The following is a 23,303-nucleotide window of genomic DNA, read 5'->3' on the forward strand; positions in this document are numbered from 1 at the left end:
TATATATATATTATGGCACACAGTGGAATGGCACGCAATGCCCATTCGCATGCAGAAGGGTGGGGTGATGGGGGGACAAGCAGGCTGCTACAAGTGATCTGGGCTGTTCCCCTGATTCACCCACACATCATACTCAAACCGACCTTCAGCAATGTCAAGGTGAGTAGTGCAAGCTGTCTGCACATAGTAGGATACTCTCTGTATGGTCTCACAGTCTTTGGGCTCCTCCAGAGGAGGAGGAGCCTCCACGGCTCCAGGAACAACACCACCAGCACTGTACATCTCTCACTCAACTGGTAGGGCCAGACATCTGCTGAGACGAGGAAGATGATTCTTGACCTTCTTGAATGCTGGTTACGGGGGGCTGAGGTTGGCTTGGCTGTCTTTCGCAAAATTGGTCCTCGATGAAGGGCAGGCACTAGCAGATCTTCTACAACAGTGTATCTTTCCACCATTTCCACAAGTTGGTCTGCTGTCGTGGGGTCTCAATGGCTCACCCAGCGCTGAAGGTCATCGTGCAGGGACCTCACGTACCAGTCCAACATGACCTGCTACGCTATTTGGGGTCCAGACAACAATTTCGACTGCAGCCATTTCTTGACCAGCTGTATCCGGTAATGCATTTGGGACCTGAGCGGTCGGTGTGAGTGATATCTCCAGTGATGCACCCTTTGTGCCCGAACAGCGGTAATCACTCCTAGTCGAGCTATCGCCCTCTCTCTCCACTGTTAAAACTGCTTCCATATCATCACATCGAGACAGTTTCTACAAGTGAGGTGAGTACTTTCTTGCTGCTGGGTCAGCGCCTCCTCATGGTGGGCCTGTGCTTGTATATTAGCTAGTGACAGGTGTTTTACCAGTTCTTTCATTATTGCTTCTGTCGTTTGTAGAGCCTGTGCAGCTTTAACCCACGACATTGAACAGTTGTACTATTCCTTTAAACAGCTTTGCAAATTCAAACAGCTTTTTGTAGTTGTAGCGATGTCTGCCCACATTCGAGCATTGTGATGTTTTCGGGCATTAGCAACAATGCTAGGTGTACAGGGATCAGTCTCAAAGCCATTTTATGTTAAACAGGAAGTCTTTTATTTTTCCCCAAAGGTTGACAACCAGTGCAACAAAAATAGCTTTTCTTCAGCATACAACAAAATAAAGTCGGCTTGTCTTTAGCCCAACAACATAAAACAGAGTCTCACCGACTTACACCCCATTCACACGATTATTGCAATTGTAATTTCCGTGATATTGTGCGTTTTTCCACGCAAAATCGCGCAAATTTTCGTATTGAGCTGAGTACAATCGCGCAACATCTGCGCGAAAAAAGGGTCATGCGACAGCGACGACGTACAGGCGACATGGAGTTGTAAATGAAAACAGCTCCATTGACATGCATTGGACTTAGTACACAGAGAGATATCGCGCGGAAATATGCACGATTTTGCAGTGTAAATCTGCGCGATAAACCGCTCAGTGTGAATGTGGCCTAAGGGCCTGTTCACACGACGTCCGTTTTCTGTGCTGACCTGATCCGTACGCTCCTGCACTAAAAATGCATCCCAATGTATCCCCATGTGTTTTATGGGCTACAGTTCTCACGTGCGCAGTCCGTTCAGGTTATGAAAAAATACTGCATGTCACATTTTGTACGGTCAGGAAACAGACTGGAAACGCAAAACGCGTCAAAAACGCACTGCACTGCAGCTAACATACTGACAGCCACACTCCAGCAAAAAAAAAAAATATATATAATTTTTTTTTTTAACTGGAACGCATCAAAAACGCAGCCAAAATGCGGCAAAAACGCACTTCATCAGTAGCACCGCGTCTGCAGATCCGCACCTGATCAGGACCTGATATCATGTGAACAGGCCCTTAAGGTTTGCACACAGGTACAGCATCAGAGTCCCACAGCTTTTTAGTAATTTCTAACCAAACGATAGATTTCAGTAGTGCTCAATCAAGGCTCACAGCTCACACAGCTTTTCTCTGCACACCTGTATTACTCCTACAACTCCTCACTACTAACCTCCTTCCTGTCTCTTTATCCACCCTTCTTCCAGTAGGTAAGTAACACATTACTTGTTCCCCTTAAAAGGGACCATAACCCAAATAAAGGTAAAATATACCGTCATTCCAGGACCTATCCCTGGCATCCTGTACATATTATTAAACATTTATTGCAGTCTGCTGACTTTTTGATATAATTATTACATAAGATGTTTGGAGTGAAGTAGTAGAGCAATGGGGGTTTGGGAAGAACTTACCTTTTTTCTATATAAAAAAACACAAAGATCTGAATATTTACCGGGATACTAAACACAGTTTTGCTTTAAGAGATTAGGACATCATACACTAAAATACTCCTTCAAAGTACTTCCTTTTTTTGGCTCAAGGTTACAAAAATATTATTACAAATAAATATGCATTCAATAACAAATATAAAAAGTAATCTGTCATACCAGACAGCTTGGCTTTTGGACCTTCATGATCAATTGGTTGGCTTGAAAGAGAGTGGATGTTTATCTCTGCAACAGGGAAGGAAACATCCTTGGCATGGCTATGAAGAGACAACACAAGACCGCTCTCACTGGGAAACTGTAAAACCTAAGGGGGACAACACAGAACAGAAGCGATAAAACAAAAATTAACACAAAGCTCAAATATTAACAATTATAAAAGGCAACAAAAGTTGAATGCCTTGTTGGCATTAAAGGTCAAGAGAACATCAGAATTTTCTGGAAGCAGCAGAAATAACATATAATAGAAATAGAAAGTGTGAAAGGGAATAACAGGTGAACTCTTGTAAAAATGCAAAATACAAGATATGGTGCATAGCAAACTATCAAACTGTCAGTCTTGGAGGGAGGGAAGAATAAGTAAGAATCTGACTGGTTGCTATGGAAATACTTTACTTTTCCTTTTTTTATAGAATTCTTTCTTCTTAGAGAGCCAGATTTGAAAATATGATTCAACCTGGGAACATCCATTATTAGGTCAGTATAAAAACTTTCAGAAATAAGCAGACAAGCAATCAAAGATATATGGACAACGAAAGGTTGTTTGCTTTTATTGACAGTGTAATTTAAGCAAAGCTTCTATTAGGTTGTTCATGGCTGTTTATCTTTTATTTTGCTCTACATACAGTACATACATACATCCAAGTACATAATAAAATAGAGATCAGTCTCATTGTTTGTACCAACCAAGTTTTATGCAATATAAGTGTTCTCTATTTATCAGGGACTCTACTAAAACACTTTTAAATTATTTCCTATTCAAATGTTGATCTACATCAGGGGTGCCCACAATATTTGTGTTAAGATCTACTTTTCAAATGACGAGCTACATGAGATCTACCAACGAAAAATAAACCTCCCTCGCTCTCCTGGCTGTTTCTCCTTGCTCTCTCTCCTGGCTGTCTCTCCTCATTTTTTCTCCTGGCTGTCTCTCCTCTCTCTCTCTCCCCCCTGGCTGTCTCTCCCCGCTCTCTCTCCCCCCTGGCTGTCTCTCCCCGCTCTCTCTCCTGGCTCACCTTGCTGTATTTTGCAAACAGTGTAGTGTAAACTAATATTCTTTGATGTAATACATAGCTTCAGGTTCTGTCTGCTGCAGTTTGATAAATTTCCCCCATAGTGGTTTTTTCCCCTCAAATATGACTGCAAAAGTTGAACTACACTGCTGAGAGCTAGACCCTCACAGCATCAACTATATCCAGACACTGGAAGGAAATCTTCTGGAAAACTGGGGCCGGACAATAGGACAATCTACTGATTAAAATGAAAGGCAGAGACCATTTTTTTTTTAAATTGTTTTTATTAGATTTTCCATATAGTTAAACAACATCAAGTGTATGCAGTAGAACACAGTACAACCAGAGATCACCTGAGTTGCAACACTCAGGGGCACTTACTTATATTGCAATTACTAACAGTAAAAACACCCCCTAACCCCACCCAACAACCAGAGCTGTGTAATTCCGCACCAATCTTTAAAGTAAGATACCTCTTCTCAGCACACCTATATCAGGATGCCATGCATAATCAGTCACGGGCCCAGGAATCATGGGGGTTCCTCAGTCAGACACCCACAAGTCCACCAGGGACCAGGAGGGACCAGTAAGTGCAAGCAATCTCAAACCTCACCTCCCCTCCTCCTCAAATAAATGCACAGAAACTCACAATCCTTAGAGGCCCCTACCCCATCACAGGAGAAAAGGCATCCAGCCAGCTCCCCCAAAACATTATAAAATTTTGCAGGACAGGCCCTATGAATATAGGCTGCCCTATACATTGGAATGGAAGACTCCACCAGAACTTTCCAATTTTCCAAGGTAGGCGGGGCCTGCTTCCAACTGAGTACAATTCATTTTCTGGCATAAAACAACAGGATACCCAACAAGGTACTAGTGGCACGTGTGTAGGCAGCCCGCTCGGTGAGTCCCAACAGGCAGAGTCCCATCTCCGGCTGGATCTCCAACATGAGGAATCGCGTTATGAATCCCGTGATCTTAATCCAATAGTTCCTTATGTCAGGGCAGTCCACAAACACATGATGAAAGTCCGCCGGAGAGCTAGAGCATCTCCAGCAAGCCGCCTAACACGTGCTGTACATCTGAGCCAGCCTCGTGTAGTACACCCTGTTCAACAGTTTGTACTGTATCAATTTATCCCTAGCAGAGATTAGATGCGTGAAAGGATAATCCCAGGCGTCCCTGCAGTCCTCCTTGTCTAACTTCGGCACACCACTCAGCCACTGTGCTCTACAACCACTCAGGGAGTTGTGGGCATCAGGAAAGGTAGGCGTAAGGGACAGTGGCGAGTGATCTGAAACCCCACGAGGCAGATAGGCGGCCTCCGACACTAACCCCAGAAACAGGTCATTAGCAAAGGCCATATCAATCCTGGAAGAAGAGTTATGTGTATAGGACACACAGGAATACCCCCCAAGACCAGGATTTTTCCATCTCCATACGTCCAGCAGGGAAGCAGCCTCTGCCCAACCCACCAGCTCCATCCCCGGTGCCCTGTTAGGATTGGAGGAGTCCACTGCTGCGTCCAGGATAGTATTAAAATCCCCTGTGAAAACCATTGGAATAGGTAAGAAGGATTCCACCTTAGCTAGAATATCGTACAGAAGCCGATAGTGAAATGGAGGGAGCATAATATATTTTAACTATAGCAATTCTACGGGTGTGGACTTCCAAAACTACAATTACATAACGGCCCCCCGAATCCAGAAAAACCTGTACAATCATACATGGCAGGGATTTACTGATAAGTATAGATACTCCCCGGGCGTACACCGAGTAAGTAGCATGGAAGGCTTTCTGTATCCAGGGGCGCCGCAATGCAAACACTCTCTGCCCCTTTCAAATGAGTCTCCTGTAACAAAATAATATGAGGTCTGTACGGTTTTAAATACTGGAAGACCCATGGACGTTTGAACTTACGATTCAGTCCCCTCACATTCCATGTCACTATTTTTACTGGAACTCCTGCCATCCTGTACCCATCTGAAACAAAGTATCCCATGAGGGTCCAGGAAGCCAAGAGCCCAGAGATCCCCCATAAGACCAGGCCGTCCCAAGGTACTTGATACCTGATGAACACATATACATGTAATAATTACACAGCTCAAAACAAAAAATACTCTCCCACCCAAGCCCTCCCTGCTTTCTTTGGTAAACCAATTTCCCCAACATAACGCAGAGAAGCTTAACCCCTAACTAAAGTCAAAGGACAGCACCCAAAAAGAGTCCGTCACCCCAAAAATCCAAACAGAGCAGGCACATGCCTGTCAGGAAACAGACCAAGTCATTAACAATGAATTCCACATATATGTGAGGAGCCTCCGACTTTTCCCACACCTCACCAATAGTGCACAAGGGGACCCCTACCATGGGGAGGAAAACAATAAGCACCAGATGCAGACCAATTGTCTTAAACAGAAATAAAAAAAAGAAAAACAGGAAAGAAAAAAAGAAAAAGAGCATATTGGCTGTCCATCTATCTTCCTCAGGCCGCAGAAAAGTGACCCCACCAGCATAAGGCTGCAAACGGTGTTCCACTCAGTAACTCCAGAAAGGCATCTAGAATAGAATCTTAAAACATGCTAACTGCAGCCAGCCAGCGCATCTTTTCCAACCAGTCGTTAGCTGCAGCAGGAGAGTTAAAAAACAGAACCAAAACTTCATGCTGGACCCGCAGCTTACAGGGGAAAAGCATGCTGTACTGTAGACCTTTGACCCTGAGATGGCGTCGGACATCTTGGAAAGATCTTCTGCGCCTCTGCACGTCCGCAGAGAAATCCGAGAACAATCACATTTCTGTATTATCATGCTGTAAAGCAGGAGACTTTCGGGCAGCAGCAAGCACTGAGTCCCTATCTCTATAATTCAGCAATCTTGTCAGAAAGGGTCTTGGTGCGGTCCCTGGAGGATGGCCCGCAGGCACATGATGCGCTCTATCAACCACAAAAGTACTGTACTGGCTGTGCCCCCTCCGCTCCCTCCGGCAGGCCAATAATACGGCTATTATTTCTGCGCATCCTATTTTCGGCGTCTTCTGCCCTCACAGATAACATTTTCACCATGCGTTGTAATTCAATTATAGAGGAGGAGTGTTCCACCACCGTATCCTCCAGGCCCGACACTCAAGTCTCAGACTCAGATAGGCGCCCTCTAAACATCTGTCACTCCGGATGAGCGTACACTCCACCGCAAGGTGGTCAATTTTAGTAGTGAGCGCCACCTTACAAGCCTCTATGACCGTCAGGATAGTGGTTGTCTGCAGCTCGGGCGGGTGCCCAGACTCCTGCAGGGGCGATGGGGCCAGCCCCTCCTGAGCCACCAGCGGTTCCCCATCCATGGTAGCAGACGGCTCACTCACCACACTCAGACTTGCAGATGGAGGCAGACAAGATGGCCGACGAGGGACACATGTTCCGTCTGCAGTGTTTAGACCTGGGTGTAGAGGATTTCATTCCCGACTCCGTGGGCATAGTCCAGCAGCACACAATCGGGGATCTGTAGGCTGTGTTCGGGGTAGAAGGGTTTCCTGACGGGATGGAAATAACGGATGAATCTTGGTAAGGGCGGCGGAGCTCACTCACACACGTCATGTCTGCTTCACATCCCAGCCACGCCCAAAAGGCAGAGACCATCTTAGATAGAAACCTCAACACCACCTTGTTCCTGTCAAGAACCAGGAAAAGTTCAGAAACTCGCTAGCTGAGGTGAGTCACAAGGAAAGTCTTCTTGTGGATCAGGGCATAGAGAGGAATGTCTCTTGTAGGCTATAGGGGGTAACCGAAGCACATAGAACCTAATTCAAATACCATGGCGGGAGAGGGGATCTGACGGAGGGAGCAACATGAGACCCCTTGTGCAAAGGTCTACATCAGGGAATGAGAAGCTAGCAGTCTCTGAAAGGGAATAGCTAGAGCAGAAATCTGGCCGCTAATAGTGCTAAGGGCCAAGCGTTGGTATAGACCCAACTGCAGGAAATAAATAATCTGTCGGGAAACCTTGGGCTTAGGACTCACACCAACCAAGGTTCACATTCCACATTTGATTAAATACCTTGCAGGAAATGAACCTCCAAGCCTTATGCATAGTAGGTATAACAGGTATAATCTTTTTCTACAGCCCCTGTTATGAATGAACAGTAAGCCTCTAAACTGAGCGCTCCTGCCAATTCATAAACTGAGGCGATATATAGTAATAGTTATTATGTCCACAATCATGAATGAATAGGAAGTGATTATAGCACTTCCTGTTCATTTATAACCAGGAACACAGTAAGTGTACTATGTCCCAAGTTATTTACAAACACTCAGCGATCAGTACTGTGTTTGTACTCCCCTGATCTCTCCTGACTGCTCCGCCTGTCACAGGAGGCCGAGTGGGTCAGTGCGGGAGGAGAGCTAGACCTCCTGTGACAGCTGTCTCCTCCTCGCTAGGTGCCGGTCTGTGTCCCCTCCGATCGCATCCCCACTGCCTCTGACGACACAGGTGGGGGAGAGCAGCGGGGATCAGAGGGGACACAGACCGGGCGCACTGGGGAGGAGAGAAGATAGGGATGCAGTGAATTTTCTTGCACATTTGCGGCCATTTTAGTACTATCGGAATTTTGCCCATAGTACCATTTTCAGCCAAAATGTTTCACCGGCTGCAATTTCGGTGCATCCCTAATGAGATTCACTACCATGCCCTCCACCTTGACCCTGAGAAGCAGGCAAGGAAGAAGTTTCAGTGGAGGTAAATTCAGGGCTATGGTAGTTTGATCCACACAATCAACAATCCTGGATTACCCCACAAAAGGTCCAATCTGGAAGGTTTGATCACAGTTAAATCCAACAGGAGACATTGGGAAAAAAATTGAGGAGTGTTCCTTAATAAATGAGAAAGATTAGAATTTTTCACTTGGGAAACAAAAAAATAGGTACATGCAAATTTCACTAACTTCCTTATCTATGTCTCATATGCATGTATATCATGCAAGCCCTCACCTCTGCCATATTAATTACTCCAACAGCCAGACTCTTATAACCCAGTATTGTTCGATTCTTGTATCTCTTGCGTCTCTGCAACATGATCTGCAGGCGGTTTGCATTCCTCTTTAAGAAGTGTGGATACTATGGATGGATAAAAAAAACAAAACACACAAATAAAATTAAAGAAAATCTGTCATAAAGCAAGATCCTGAAAAAAGAAGCTATAAAACACTAGTTAAATCTGTTCACTGCCTTGTATACCTTATGCAGCACATTAGTCAGGGAAGAGCCGCTTCTATAGTTTTAAAACACACAAAGCCCCATGTATATAATTTTTGAAAAACAAAAGTAAAAAAACAGAATTTTTGTACGTACTGTAAAATACTTTTCCTGGAGTCATTGAGAAATGAGCAGGAGGAGCTACATGAGAGACTCCCTGTACTCCCCGTCTTAAATTAAGAAGCGAGAGACCAATGGTCTCTGAAATAGGATAGAAAGGCAGAAACATGATCTTTGATGGTGCTGAGAACCAAACATTGGTCCAGACTCAGCTGCAGGCAGGAAAGTAGAATCTCCTAAGATGGGAGCTCAAAGACTCACACGAAGTAAATATGCCTTCCAAATTTGATGATAGACCTTGAGGAAAGTAGACCTCCTAACTAAGCTTCCTGGAAATAACAAAAACTCAGAGATGCCCCTGTTTCTAAGCACCTGGGTTTTAACAGTCATGCCATTAAGGCCTCATTCACACAGCTAAGTGTCGGCCCGTACAGATCCGTGCGGCGTGCACGGCCGTCGGTATGTTTTACCTGATGAAGGGGATCCTTTGTGACCCTGAAACGTTCGTTGTTTTTTACCACGATGCTGCCCTGCCCTGTTCCTCCTCGGCCCCCCGCCATGATAAATTGCAATAGCTAATAGCAGGCTGGCTATTGCACCCGCCCACTGCCTGCTGTTAATTAGCAGAGGAGGAACTGAAGGAGAACTTTCTCTTTCAGTTGCCTCCTCTGCTGATGGACAGCAGGCAGTGGGCAGATGCAATAGCTAGCCTGCTATTGGCTATTGCAATTTGAAATATCCAAAAGCAGGCTGGATATTGATCCTAGCCACTGTATGCTGTGAAAGGTGTCCATAGCTAAAGCCATTGAAGTGGAAAGTTGACAATGGAGGTCTAATTGTGCCCCTAATGTCACCTTAAAGAGAACCTGTCACCTCCAATGTGCTATCACATAGGAGGCTTGTTAGCCCAACCATGTGATAGCAATGAAGTTACGTAAAAAATAAAAAGTAAAAAAAAAAATAAAGTTAAATTAATTAAATTCATGCATTATGTCCCCCTTATCTTTTCCTCAAATGCGAAGAATACACCTTTCGCTCTTTCACACTTGTTCATGCACTATGTCCCCCTTATCTTTTCCTCAAATGCGAAGAATACACCTTTCGCTCTTTACATCTATGCGTACTGGACATAAATGTGGCCTACATTCCTAATAAATATCCCCTCATTAAGTCCCCCAAAATTAAACATATATCTTTTTCCCCAAATCTAAAAGGATTATTTTGCACCTTTGCACAGTGTACATGCATACCATGCATCTACATCTATGCGTCCTGTACATGCATTCGGCCCCTTTCTAATATTTCACCAATGATTGACTAATTTTCTTCTTGCTCCGTATAGGTCTTTTATAATCTTAAAAATGTTATAGTTGTATCGTTATTTTATCACGATCATTTTTAATATCATTACTATTATGTTTTTATTGTCGACCACTCTTATGATACATTCCTGGTAGCAATTTACCACTATTGGCGCAAAAACGCTCAACGCGTCCCCCTTTCCCCTATATAAAGGACTCCGCCCACTCCCCCCTTAGGCTTGACAAAGGAGGTGAACCTCTGAAACGTGTTGCCTAGCAACACCTAAAGACCCGGAAGTGCTGTGACCCTAAAGACCTGGAAGTACTGTGAAGCAGCTGTGACCCTGCTTAGAGGAGAACCAGCCACAGCAGTGCTCAGCCACTGGATCAGACCTGTGTCTTCCAGCACAGGCGTCCTGGAATCTTTCTGGACTGAACTGGACTCTGCTCTCTCCATATCCTGATAGCAATCTTGGACCAGCAGCTGAGATGGGACTTTCATCTGATGTGTGACAGGCGAGATGTTTTTTTAATATCCTGTAAGTGCATTACTTTTAACCTTATTAAATAGTCACTTTACACTGCACTTAGATCCGGTTTTCTATGTTTTCTTCACAGTGCTGTTACATGTAGGGCTGCAACAACTAATCGACATAATCGATTATAATCGATTATTGAAAAAGTTGTCAACTTTTTCAATAATCGATTAATCGGCCTCCGATCAGTTGGCCCTGTTCACGGCTCCACACACGCTGCGCCCCGCACCTCCTCCCCACCTCGCGCTCGCCGCTGCCAGACCCGCCCGCCCGCATCCACACTCTTCGCCGCATTTGTTGTATCCCCCCTATAGCTGGTGATATTCTGCACTACAAATCCCAGCAATAATACATTATACAGCGCAATGCAGAATACTGCCAGCTATAATGTACTATTGCTGGGATTTGTTGTAGTCCTCTATAGCTGGTGATATTCTGCATTGTGCTGTATAATGTATTATTGCTGGGATTTGTAGTCCTCTATAGCCATTATGCATTCATTGCTGTATAAATTTACACTTTCCTTTTCACTATATTGCACACCACACTATTTTTTTCCACCGCTCCAAGCTTGCTCCTGTGATGGACTACAATCTCAATACAAACTAGTAGTCCATCAGTGGAGCCATTTTTAATTTTTTTAAATTGTTTATCCGATTAATCGAACGTAATAAATCGGCTAACTAATCGATTTTGAAAATAATCGCTAGCTGCAGCTCTAGTTACATGGATGGTTTCCCTATCCAACCAACCAGGCTGCAGGATCAGTGCACACATCTTCTCAGGATTAATTACCAGTATACTGAAGTTCCTTTGATACTATCAATATATAGTCCATATACAATCGATCTAGTTGCGCAAGTTGATGACTTCTGTGTTATGTTGAACCCAAATCAGAACAGGAAACAGGAGAGCAAAAAACGTTCAGAAAAGGCTAGGTATTCTATTAGATGAAAATATCTCAAACATTCTCCTCAGTATTCAATGGATCAAACCTATGAAAAAACTATAAACACTTCTTAAGAGGCAATAAGGTAATCTGCCCAAGTGGGTGCAAATAGAATCTCCAAATGTATAGTAACACCAAGTATGGTTTGTTATATTACCTGACATTATCCATTTTCCAACAATGTATGTTCTATGACCAATAACTTGGGCTTCAAACACAGCCTCTAAAAAAACCCAAGGTATGTTAGAGTAAATCTCCCAGTTATAAATGAAGTATGTCAATGTTATACACTTAAATAGCAGTGAATCCTTCAAAGGAGAGCCACACAGGTCTCGAAGGCCTTTTCACAAGGGTGCATCCAATCAAAGCAAAAACAAAAAAAGAGAAAAAAAAATAAAATCTCCATAAGTTTGTTTCTTACCACAGATATATCCAATTCTCTTCCCCCCACCCTGAATTCCAGCCACCTGAGAGTGTCAAAACCCTCGCCCTCTCTTATATCCCTCCTCGTTGGACGCCAAAAAAACGAGGCTTGAAGCGCATGCGCATAGGGGAAGAAATCTCAAAAAACATCAATATGCAAAGGATATGTCACTTCCTACCAGGAAGTCCCAATTAGACATCCAAATCAGTTGGATTAACCCCTTTCTAGCCTCCAGCAACAAGGGTACATTCCAGAGCTTTTCAAGCTTAGTCAACCTTAAGGGAGACAAGGCCACAAATATAAAAAAAAAGTAAGGTATCTAACCATTTCTTTGACCCCTATATAGAAGGCCCCCCACATCCGCGCCCATGATCAAACAGAAGCACAGCAGGCACTACCATTGACAACACTTCAAAAAAATATTAAACTTACTCTTTCTAGATAAAGAAATTAATGTTTTCGATCTGGGTCCGAATAGTAGGTGCCACACCCCTAGAATTTAAATTCGACAAGGACAGAAAGTGGGGTTTTGAGAGCACCAAAGGAACTTACTCCACAAAGAAATTCATATAAAAGAGTTAATTTTAATTACATTCATTAAAAACAAAGGCTAGATATACAATCCAAATTAAAATCAGCTAATTAGATAGCTCCCTGTGTGCTCTCTCCATATGTACCCTTCCTACAGCATGATTAAATCATAACAAGATAAGTGCATAGTTTAGGAAACAATCTGATAATACAGACGATCAAGGATAAGGGATAACAATTCCTTAGAAGCTTAAATGCTGTATGGAGTTGGTGGAGCTATATTTTATATATATATATATTTTTAACAGATCATTTTTGCATATTGTATAGCTTTAATCTATAATTGCTACAAATTAATCAAACACTTTACTTTTAGCATAAGAATGGTTTGTAACTTATAACCTCATTTAGGCCTGGAAACTTAGTCGCCCGCAGTGTGTGTATCCATCTGGTTTCCCTCCTAAGTACCTCTGCGTCAATATCCCCTCCCCTGTTGTTTTCATGTACTCTTTCCAACACTTTGAATTTCATACTTGATGAATCAAAATGATTTCCTTTCATTAGGTAGGATAAACGTACTGCCTTCCTGTATCCATGGACAATAGGTACATTCACCACATTTGTAAGTACCTATCATCCCTCCCTTGCAAGGGTCCCCCCATTTTTTTCCCATGTAGTGACTGCAGGTTACATTATCCCTAATGGATCTGGAGCGCCTGTATACTATCTCAGGTATAGGTCTTACATATTTTAGTATGGTGACATCAGCAGTGAGCAACGGCCAGTATTTTTCTAATATGCTTTGTATTTGTTGATGTTGTGCACAATACTTAGTTATAAGTTTGACTGTTTGCTTGTCATTCTTCCTTGATCCATAAATTAGTTGTGTCCTAGATAGTTGTTGCACTCTCCGATAGGCCTTCCTAAGTAGTCTATGACTATATCCTCTTTCCAGGAGTCTCAATCGGAGATCATTAGCATGTTTTTGAAACTCTTGATCATCAGTGCAGTTTCTTTTTATCCGAACATACTGTTTATATGGAATACTGTTAGTTAGAGCTCCAGTAGTGAGCTGTTAGCATGTAAAATAGTGTTTCCGGCAGTTAGTTTAAGATATCTGAATGTGGTGAATATATATCACCCTTTAAATTTACTGATGAACAATTAAACATTTTAGGATTGGGTCTAAGTTTCCGTCCCACACAGCCCCTTGACAAGTTTGAATTAATTAAAGATATTCATTTATTTGCACGAAAGCTAACCTTTAAATGCCTGTTCGATAAAAATCATGGAAATCCTAATGACCAACAAATGGTAAAGCATAATTCGTACAATATATCAGACTTGAAAGATAAACAAACTCTGGATGTCCTCACTGAGTTACTAGAAGAAAATAATCCCACCCCCCTAAATATAATAGAAATTGAGGAAATGAGCCAGATCAATGAAGATATCTGTGAGAGGTATGCACAGACCGCCACTTTTGACCTTCCTCAAAAAGCTCCCCAGTTTAAATGTAAATCTAAAAAATTCCCTCCGTTGCAAATAAGCCCAAACATTTGGGCCTTTGTTACTCAGATTACAAAAGAAATTGAACAATTAACCCTCCCTACAAAAACATTTGGAAACTTCACCCAGGAACAACAGCAAAGGCTAATGGAAATCAGAGATAATCATTTAATAATGGTCAAACCTTCTGACAAAAAGGAGGAAATATCGTTATAATGAGTAATGAACAATATAATGTACAACTATGTGTAAAAACTTACTGATGAACAAACAATGGTATAGGCTTATATAAAAAACATAGTTGATGACTTCCAGGGTAAGTTTAATTCACTTTTGCAGGGAGCATTCTCTGAGGGCCTGATTGATAAAGATTTGTTTGATTTTCTATGGGTGAAGTCTCCAAAAATAGCAACATTTTACACGTTACCTAAATTACACAAAAATATCGAGAAACCACCAGGGAGGCCAATTGTATCTGGAATAGGGTCCCTAACAGAGTCGGCTAGTCAATATGTCGATAGCATTTTACAGCCCCATGTCTTGGGACTGCCCTGATAAGAGCTCTAGAAGATGTTGTGGTGCCAACTGCAGCAATCCTGGTGGCGATTGATGTGGAAGCACTCTATCCGAGTATTCCCCATGATAAAGGGGTACAAAGTGTACAAGGATTCCTACAAGAAAGAGGCCAGAAACAAATGGCGGCTGAACAATTTTGTTGTCCAATTACTTCATTATATTCTGACACATAACGTCTTTATCTTTGATGAGAAACACTACCTCCAGGTGCAGGGCGTGGCGATGGGGACATGCTGTGCCCCTTCGTACGCAAATCTGTACCTGGGTGGATAGGAAAGAATTATCTTTTCAAGCGATTTGTACTCATTGTACCTCTGCCATGTTTTATTGTGGCGGAAGTACATTGATGACATTCTCGTTATATGGACTGGTACTCCACATGAGTTAATTAGATTTGTTGATACTCTCCAGAACAATTAATATAACCTAAAATTTACGATGGCATCAAACCCCAATAGACTGCCATTTTTGGATACTGAGATATACATTAGTGAAGACGGACGTGTGGATTCGACTCTATATCGTAAACCAACTGCTGGAAACACTATATTACATGCTAACAGCTCACACCCTGGAGCTATAATTAACAGTATTCCATATAGTCAGTATGTTCGAATAAAAAGAAGCTGCACTGACGATCAAGAGTTTCAAAAACATGCTAACAATCTCCTAGAAAGACTAATTTATGGATCATCAAGGAAGAATGACAAGCAAACAGTCAAACTTATAACTAAGTATTGAGCACAACATCAACAAATAAGAAGCATATTAGAAAAATACTGGCCGCTCACTGCTGATGCCACCATACTAAAATATGTAAGACCTATACCTGAGATAGTATACAGCGCTACAGATCCATTAGGGATAATGTAATCTGCAGTCACTACATGTGACAAATACGGGGGGACCCTTGCAAGGGAGGGATGACAGGTACTTACAAATGTGGTGAATGTACCTATTGTCCATGGATACAGGAAGGAAGTATGTTTATCCTACCTAAAAAAAGGAAATTTACTGCCAAAAATCCGTGCAACCCCAAACTTGCAGTATTTGGGGGTTGCGCATATTAAAGCTCCATTCACACTGGAGTGGCTGTCCGAATACAAGCGGAGCTGCTCTAAACAGAAAAAACAATGCACTTTTATGTGCTTTATCCAGAAACCGCACGGCCCCCAAAATAGTGCAAGCGCGATAATCCAGCGGATTCCGCACGTTCGTGGCTATACAATAGCTGCAAACGAGCGGAATCCGTGCAGTTATTTCACACATAGCGTTTGCGTCCCGTGCGCAAACACTATGGGGGTTATTCACCGAGTGAATAACGGAGCCGAAGTGAAGTGAGCTGAACGCTGTTCGGCAATTCACTTCAGCCTTGTAGGGCTGATTTCAGCCGTACCTCAGCTGCATTCGGACAGCCGATCATGCTCTGTATGTTCGGCTGAGCCGAAGGAGTTTGACTTAGCCGATCCAACATCTGGATCGGCTGAGCCAAAGCTCCGGCAACTCACTCACTGCCGTTAACCCCTATTCTCATAGGGGTCGAACAGCAGAAAGTAAATAGCCAAATGCCGCGAGCATGGGGACGCTGATCTGTGTGCGGGCACTTTGAGGTAGGCTTTACCTGAGACCAGAAACCTCCCCCACCGCTGGCCTCTGCACTGTAAGTCACAACGCTGACCTCTGCACTGTAGATCACAACGCTGACCTCTGCACTGTAGATCACAACGCTGACCTCTGCATCACAACTCTGCGTTGCACCAGTGACCTCTGGACCTCAGCAATTTAATTTTTCAAATTGATTCGGCTGTGTTAGGTCCTGCGCAGCAGCCTTCTGGGGAACCACGTGGCGCCTTCTTACAGGGCTTCCGACGGCTGCCCATCTTCCCCTCCTGAGAACCTTTGGCCGAGACTTCAGGCTGGTAACCCGGAGCAGAGCGGCAGCACAGAGTATGTACCAAATTCATATACTATTATTCTGTATTGCTGTATAATGTATTGCTGGGATTTTTAGTCCTCTATAGCTGATGGTATTTTGCATTAGAGTGTAAGCTCCTCTGTACAGAGGCTGATGCGACTTCTCTGTACAGCACTGTGGTATATGTCAGAGCTATATAAATGTATAATAATAGTGTATTACTGTGGGGGGAAATTAGAGTGTAAGCTCCTCTGTGCAGAGACTGTTGTGACTGGCTCAGTGTTCTCTGTACAGCACTGCGGTATAAGTCAGAGTATGCGGTATATAAAAAGGTATAATATTATTATTATTACAGGTATTTATATAGCGCCAACAATTTACGCAGCACTTTACATAGTTGCACATTCAGATCAGTCCCTACCCTCAAGGAGCTTACACTCTAAGGTCCCTATGTCAGATGCATACATACAAGGGCCAATTTAGAGAGGAGCCAATTAACCTTCCAGCATGTCTTTGGAGTGTGGGAGGAAACCGGAGTACCGGGAGGAAACCGGAGTACGCGGAGGAAACGCCCGCAAGCACAGGGTCACAGAACATGCAAACTCCTTGCAGATAGTGACCTGGCCGGGATTTGAACCAGGGTCCCCCAGTGCTGCAAGGCAGAAGCGCTAACCACTACGCCACTGTGCTGCCCTATAATAATAGTGTGGGACTGTGGGGGGACATTAGAGTGTTAGCTACTTTAGTGCACAGAATGCCAGGGGGGTTGAGGGGCCAGTGAGATTCGATTCTCTATAGCAATATATCTGTGAAGGTTCTCATTCATCCAGGTCACATGGTATATCTGTAAAAAAAAAGTCAAGGCAACTGGACTTTCTGTATTTTTCTTGAAGACGTTTTACTGCTCATCCAACCAGCTTTCTCAATTCAGAAATTTCTGAATTGAGAAAGCTGTTTGGATGTCCAGTGAAACGTCTTCAAGAAAAATACAGCAAGTCCAGTTGCCTTGATTTTACAGATATTGTCTATAACAAACTTCCTATATTGTTGCAAGGTTTGTGTATTGGTTGTAGCAAGGCTTGTGTGTCAGCTGTAGCCCTCCGGTACTTACTAGTGGCCGGCCCTGTCCCTCGATTGCGCTTCTGTGTTTGGCTCCGCCCATGTTGTGAGGAGTGGGGCCTGTCAGTGGTCACGTGATTGGGCTGCTCAGTCTAAAATACCCTGGCCTATTTTTTGTCCCAGTCCGGCCCTGCACGCGGAGCATCACAGGCTGAGCTTGGACCACCGTTTGTAAGTTTTCGTTATGGTCATTGGGGTCCCTCACACGTAACAGGTGGTTTCGACCGCCAGCAGCAGTCACATATACTCGGGTGGAAGGGGTTCCTATCTGGTATGTAGCAAATGGGATTACGTCATATGAGCGCTTTCTCGCTACATTACTAATATTCAGCTACCCAAGCAAGTCATTTAGCTTATTGGGCAGATTGGGTTACATGTCACTCGAAGATGTAAAAATCGATCTTCATCACTTTTTTTCTGCAGATATTGGCATATGTATATTGTGCTTTGTATAGCTCAAGCTATTAAATACATTTTTCTTGAAATAATCGTTATTTCAATTGTTCATGCAATTACGTGTGTTATCATATCTTTGAAGATCGGTCACAGCAAAGCATGTTTTAATAAATTAAATTAATGGTAAAAGCCGCGCTGTGTGAATGAGACCGCAAAAGTGTCAGATATAGTAGATACTGACCTTGGAGTAATGTGATACAATGTGTAAAAAGTGCAAAACAAAGAAGAAACACATGCACCTTAGTGTAAATGTAATTGCTACAAAATATCCATAATGAAAAATCAAATGCACTAAATATTAACTGTGAATCAATGTGCAAAGAATACCAACTAGAAAAACACATGTGTGTAACTTGCACTACAGTGAAACTAATAAATGGTTAAAAAATGTCCATGATCCTGGATCTTCAATAGTCCATTACGTAAATAGAAGATAAAACATTGGATGTAGAATAGACTAAAGGTGCCCATACACTGCTCGATTCTCGCACGAGAACCGCGGGAAATCCCGCGATCGTACGAGAATCGAACAGTGTGAACGAAGACGTGCGACCGTTTCTACTGTACGGTCGCACGTCTTTTGTCTAAGGAGCATGTTAGAAAACCAGCCGAGCATCGTACGATTTTCGGCTGGTTAGAACGGTGCTCGGGAGACAAATGCCGAACGGGCCGGTGTGCGCACGCGCACACTGCCCGTTCAGCATTGCGGTCATCGGAAGCCCGCCCCTCAGGGGGGCGGGCTTGCGATGATCGAGAGTGCGATCTGCCTGTCCAAGATGGGCAGATCGTACGTTTTTTAAATCACTTTACAACCATCGCAAGACTAAGGTCTTGCGATGGTTGTACAGTGTATGGCCACCTTTAGTCTCCTGTGACCATCAACAAGAGAAATCTTCTGGAATGCACCTCACCTTTAGCAGAGACCCACCAGGGTCTGTATACGCTGTTCCTGTAATTCGAACCAGGTAGAGGAAGCACCTGATGCCGAATACCTCCCAGTGATTACCTCCTCTCAGGTACAGACTCTCTTGCAGTCTCAGGAATTGGAAGCAGACAGTTCATCCGAATGGCCCATGCATCAGATAAAATAAAAAGTGGAGACTCGTAGTGCAGATGGTTTTAAAAGGATACTAGACTTTATTAAAAAAAAGGATACTACTCACATATCATAGATAAAAGTGAGGTATTTGGTAAGCAGCCACAGATACTGTGTGCAAATCGCTCAGCTCCTCTACTCCACCCTACGTACGTTACGTCAAAGGGCGTGACTTCACACCCCTGATGTAATGGATATTTTGTAGCAGTTACATTTACACTAAGGTGCATGTTATATACATGCGTTTCTTCTTTGTTTTGCACTTTTTACACATTGTATCACATTACTCCAAGGTCAGTATCTACTGGCGCGAGGTTTCACATTATTCATGTTTTAATAAATAGTACCTTGAATTAGCTAATGTTACGGTGGGGGAGCGGTGACCACAGTAATGGCATTTGAGGAAAGATATTCTCGAAGGTAAATATGTTAATTTTGCGTCACTCCTCATTGCAGCGCATGATGTGGCTGAAAACAAGTCTTATGCTTGTGGGGACGTGTCGGTTATTTTAAAAGCCAGAGATCCCAGGTTAAAGGAGAACTATAAGGTGAGTGCTTTTCACTCACCTCATAGTTCTAGCCGACCTGTGACAATGAGACTGTCACAGGTCGGCTCAGTAGATCGGGAGGTGAGCGAACATATACCGGCGTTCGCTCACCTCTCGATCCTGTCACGGCTCTCTGCCGTGACAGGGGAGGGGCTGGATTCCCCCCTCCCTGCTCCGATCTGCCAGTGCTGACTGGCGGAACGGACGGGGCGGGTACAGCTGGCTCTGCCTCTAGATAGGCAGAGCCAGCTGTCAGTCACGCAGCTGGGCAAATCCGGCACAATTGTCAGGATCCGCTTCAGCTGCGGCGTCTCAGTATACCGCGAGCAGCAGCTCGCGGTATACTGCGGCGTCTCAGTATACCACGAGCTACAGCTATACTGAGCCTAGGGTGATGGGAGGACGCTAGTTTGTGTCCTCCCGTTACCCTAAGGAGAACTATGGGGAAAAGCCTTAACCCCAAAGTTCTCCTTTAAGCCGTAAGCTCTCAATACCGGAGTTTGTGCTGGCATTTGGCATCTACAAGAACGTTATTTGTTCAGGTAGTCCCAGTAGGAGGGAAGATTTAGATGCATATTTACATTTAGTGGTAGACCTGGGGTATAAGTATGGAGGTTATGCCTTATACGATTATCATCGGGCTGTTGCAGTTAAAGCTGCTGCAGCTTTGGTCACCACTTCAACTTATCACCAGCTGGGGAAAAATTGAAACAGTTATTTTGCAGACACTTTGCAGGTCTTAAATCCCCAGTCTGCAACCTTTGTCAATCATCCGCACATACAGCGAATTGGTGTCCTACTCCATTACCTGACATTGCTAATACATATAAGTCCCCAGCTTTGTTACCTACTCCATCAAGTTCGGCCTAAATACAGTTTGATAAATTAGGCAGGCCTATTCACTGCCTTGGTAAAAGCACAGATTTGCAACAATTTTAATTACAAAACTTGTAATTATCCTCAATGTCGCCTACTTCATATATGCTCGTCCTGTTTCAGAGCTCATCCCAGGGCTAACTGTACAATCAAACCAGGTCAACCATTGTCACTAAGCCAGTTGAATATTAAAGCTCTAGTGCAGGGGTCTCAAACTCAATTTAGTCGGGGGCCACTGGACAAATTTGTTAGTCCCGTGGGGGGCGCTACTATATACGGTACCAGTGTTAATGTATGCACATGTTACAAGCGGCAACTGTCACCCATTCAAATTAATGATCGGGTGACAGCTGCTGCATGTAACGCCTACACACCGCATGTAATCATATGTGAAAGGATTACATGTAGTTAGGAATCAGTCACTATCCCTGGATACAAAAAATTGTGTATCCAGGGATAGTGATTGTTTTTGTAACTGCATGTAATCATATCAAATACAATTACATGCGGCATGCAGGCGTTTACATGCAGCAGCTGTCACCTGATCAAATGACCGTGTGCTGGACTTGTCAGCTGGCTGCGGGCCACTTAGTACCATCTCGCGGGCCGGTACTTTGAGACCGCTGCTCTAGTGGAATGTCTGCAGCTATATCCAGATGCCACACCAGTGGCGTTTTTGACAGAAGGGTTCTCTGCAGGTTTTCATACAGGGTTTATCACAATATCACAATCATCACACGAGTGAGACAATTTGAGATCAGCACTAGCAGAGCCTGACATTGTTGATTCCCTTTTGCAGGTAGAATTAGACAAAGGGTTCATAATAGGCCCATTTGCAAGACCTCTGTTTTAAATGTGGAGAATAAGCCCGATCTGGTCTGTGGGAAATTTTCAAATAAATTCAGTTTAATCTACAATTTGTCTGCCCCTCATTCAGTGCATATTGCTAGTTTAAATGCTTTGATACCATCAGAATTTTCTCTTAAATACTCCTCTGTTGATCAAGCTATGCAGCATATCATCAGTCAGGTAAGAATTCATGGTTGTCGAAGGCAGATATTTCAGATGCATTTAAACTGTTACCCATTAAACAGTCCTTATGGCAATGACATTGTGTGAAATGAAAGAACAAGTATTATTTTGCTACAAAACTGACTTTCGGCTCGAAAAGTAACCCATGGTTATTCAACACATTCGCTCAGGCCCTCCACTGGGTGCTAGAGCATCATGCCCATTGCCAGAAGGTCATTCATTGTCTGGATGATTTTCTTCTTATAGAATCTCATAGTAGAATCCCATGGGACCTTGACATCTTTAAAGGAGAACTATGGGGTCAGTGTTTTTTCCCCATAGTTCTCCTTAGGGTAACGGGAGGACACAAACTAGCGTCCTCCCGTTACCCTAAGCTCAGTATACCGCTACAGCTCGCGGTATACTGAGACGCCGCAGCGGATCCCGACTTAGACGACGGGATCCGCCCAGCTGCGTGAGTGACAGCTGGCTCTATCTAGAGGCAGAGCCAGCTGTACCCGCCCCGTCCGTTCCGCCAGTCAGCGCTGGCAGATCGGAGCGGGGAGAGGAGAATCCAGCCCCTCCCCCTGTCACGGCAGAGAGCCGTGACAGGATCGAGAGGTGAGCGAACGCCGGTATATGTTCGCTCACCTCCCGATCTACTGAACCGACCTGTGACAGTCTCATTGTCACAGCTCGGCTAGAACTATGGAGGTGAGTGAAAAGCACTCACCTCATAGTTCTCCTTTAATCAGATACTTTTTTTTTACAGTATTTTCCTCCAACAAACATCCCACAAAAAAAAAACAAAGAAAGAATACATAACAACAATTCAAACAATGCACAAATAATAAACATCCAAGCTAACCTATAAACACAAAAACAAATATATCAACCACCATATACGGTATACAGTTTTTTAAAAAAAATAGATCGTTGATATCTAATCACCTAAACACATATATACCTTTAGAGCACAGCTAAAGTACTCCAATACAGCTTAGGCTCTCATAAACGTCCGTCATATGTCTAACAATATTATAGAAGAATTCACACATTCCTTTATTGTATACAGTATTGTATCCATCTAGACCAATATAAGGAAAACTTACCCTCCCCTATCCCTCTATATTGATAGATAGCACGTTTAAACATTACCGTCTGATCTAACTCAGACATCCATTGTGATAGTGATGGAGGGGGAAGAAGATATCCATTTCCTTGCCACCAGTCACCTAGCAGTAAATAATGCTCTATGTATAGCCAATTTGGTATATGAACTCATCACAGAGACATCAAAACTGCTAGTATGCATACTCTAGGTGTATTATTTAAAAATATACCAAAGACTGAGTGTATGGTCTTAAGCACTGCACCCCAATATCTAACCAGTTTGGGACATCTCCACAATAGATGTATCAGTGAACCTTGGCAAAAAAAAAACGTTTGGACATGAAGGATCGTTCATGACACCTATTTTGAACAGAAACTCTGGAGTGCGATAAGTCCTATGTAAAATAAACTGAGTAAGCCTATGGGAAGTAGATAAGAACGCCGATAGAACAACCCTCCCTACTCCCCTCCAGTCCTCATCTGTGATAGGGCCTAGATCATTTTCCCACTT

At 43.4% G+C, this 23,303-nt stretch overlaps 1 protein-coding gene across 1 annotated transcript in view; it reads right to left on the reverse strand.

Moving 5' to 3' along the window:
• LOC108799531 (phosphofurin acidic cluster sorting protein 1-like) overlaps positions 1–9,392 on the reverse strand; it is a 235,587-nt gene extending 226,195 nt beyond the window's left edge. The window contains exons 1-3 of the mRNA XM_018571396.1: positions 9,351–9,392; positions 8,509–8,634; positions 2,460–2,604 (exon numbers count right to left, since the gene is read on the reverse strand). Of these exons, the coding sequence (XP_018426898.1) occupies positions 2,460–2,604; positions 8,509–8,634; positions 9,351–9,392 (313 nt within the window). The remainder of the gene's footprint in view (positions 1–2,459; positions 2,605–8,508; positions 8,635–9,350) is intronic.
• Between the last annotated feature and the right edge of the window lie 13,911 nt (positions 9,393–23,303).

This window comes from Nanorana parkeri, unplaced genomic scaffold (assembly GCF_000935625.1).
Source record: "Nanorana parkeri isolate BGI_ZX_2015 unplaced genomic scaffold, ASM93562v1 scaffold1749, whole genome shotgun sequence".
NCBI classification, from domain to species: domain Eukaryota; kingdom Metazoa; phylum Chordata; class Amphibia; order Anura; family Dicroglossidae; genus Nanorana; species Nanorana parkeri.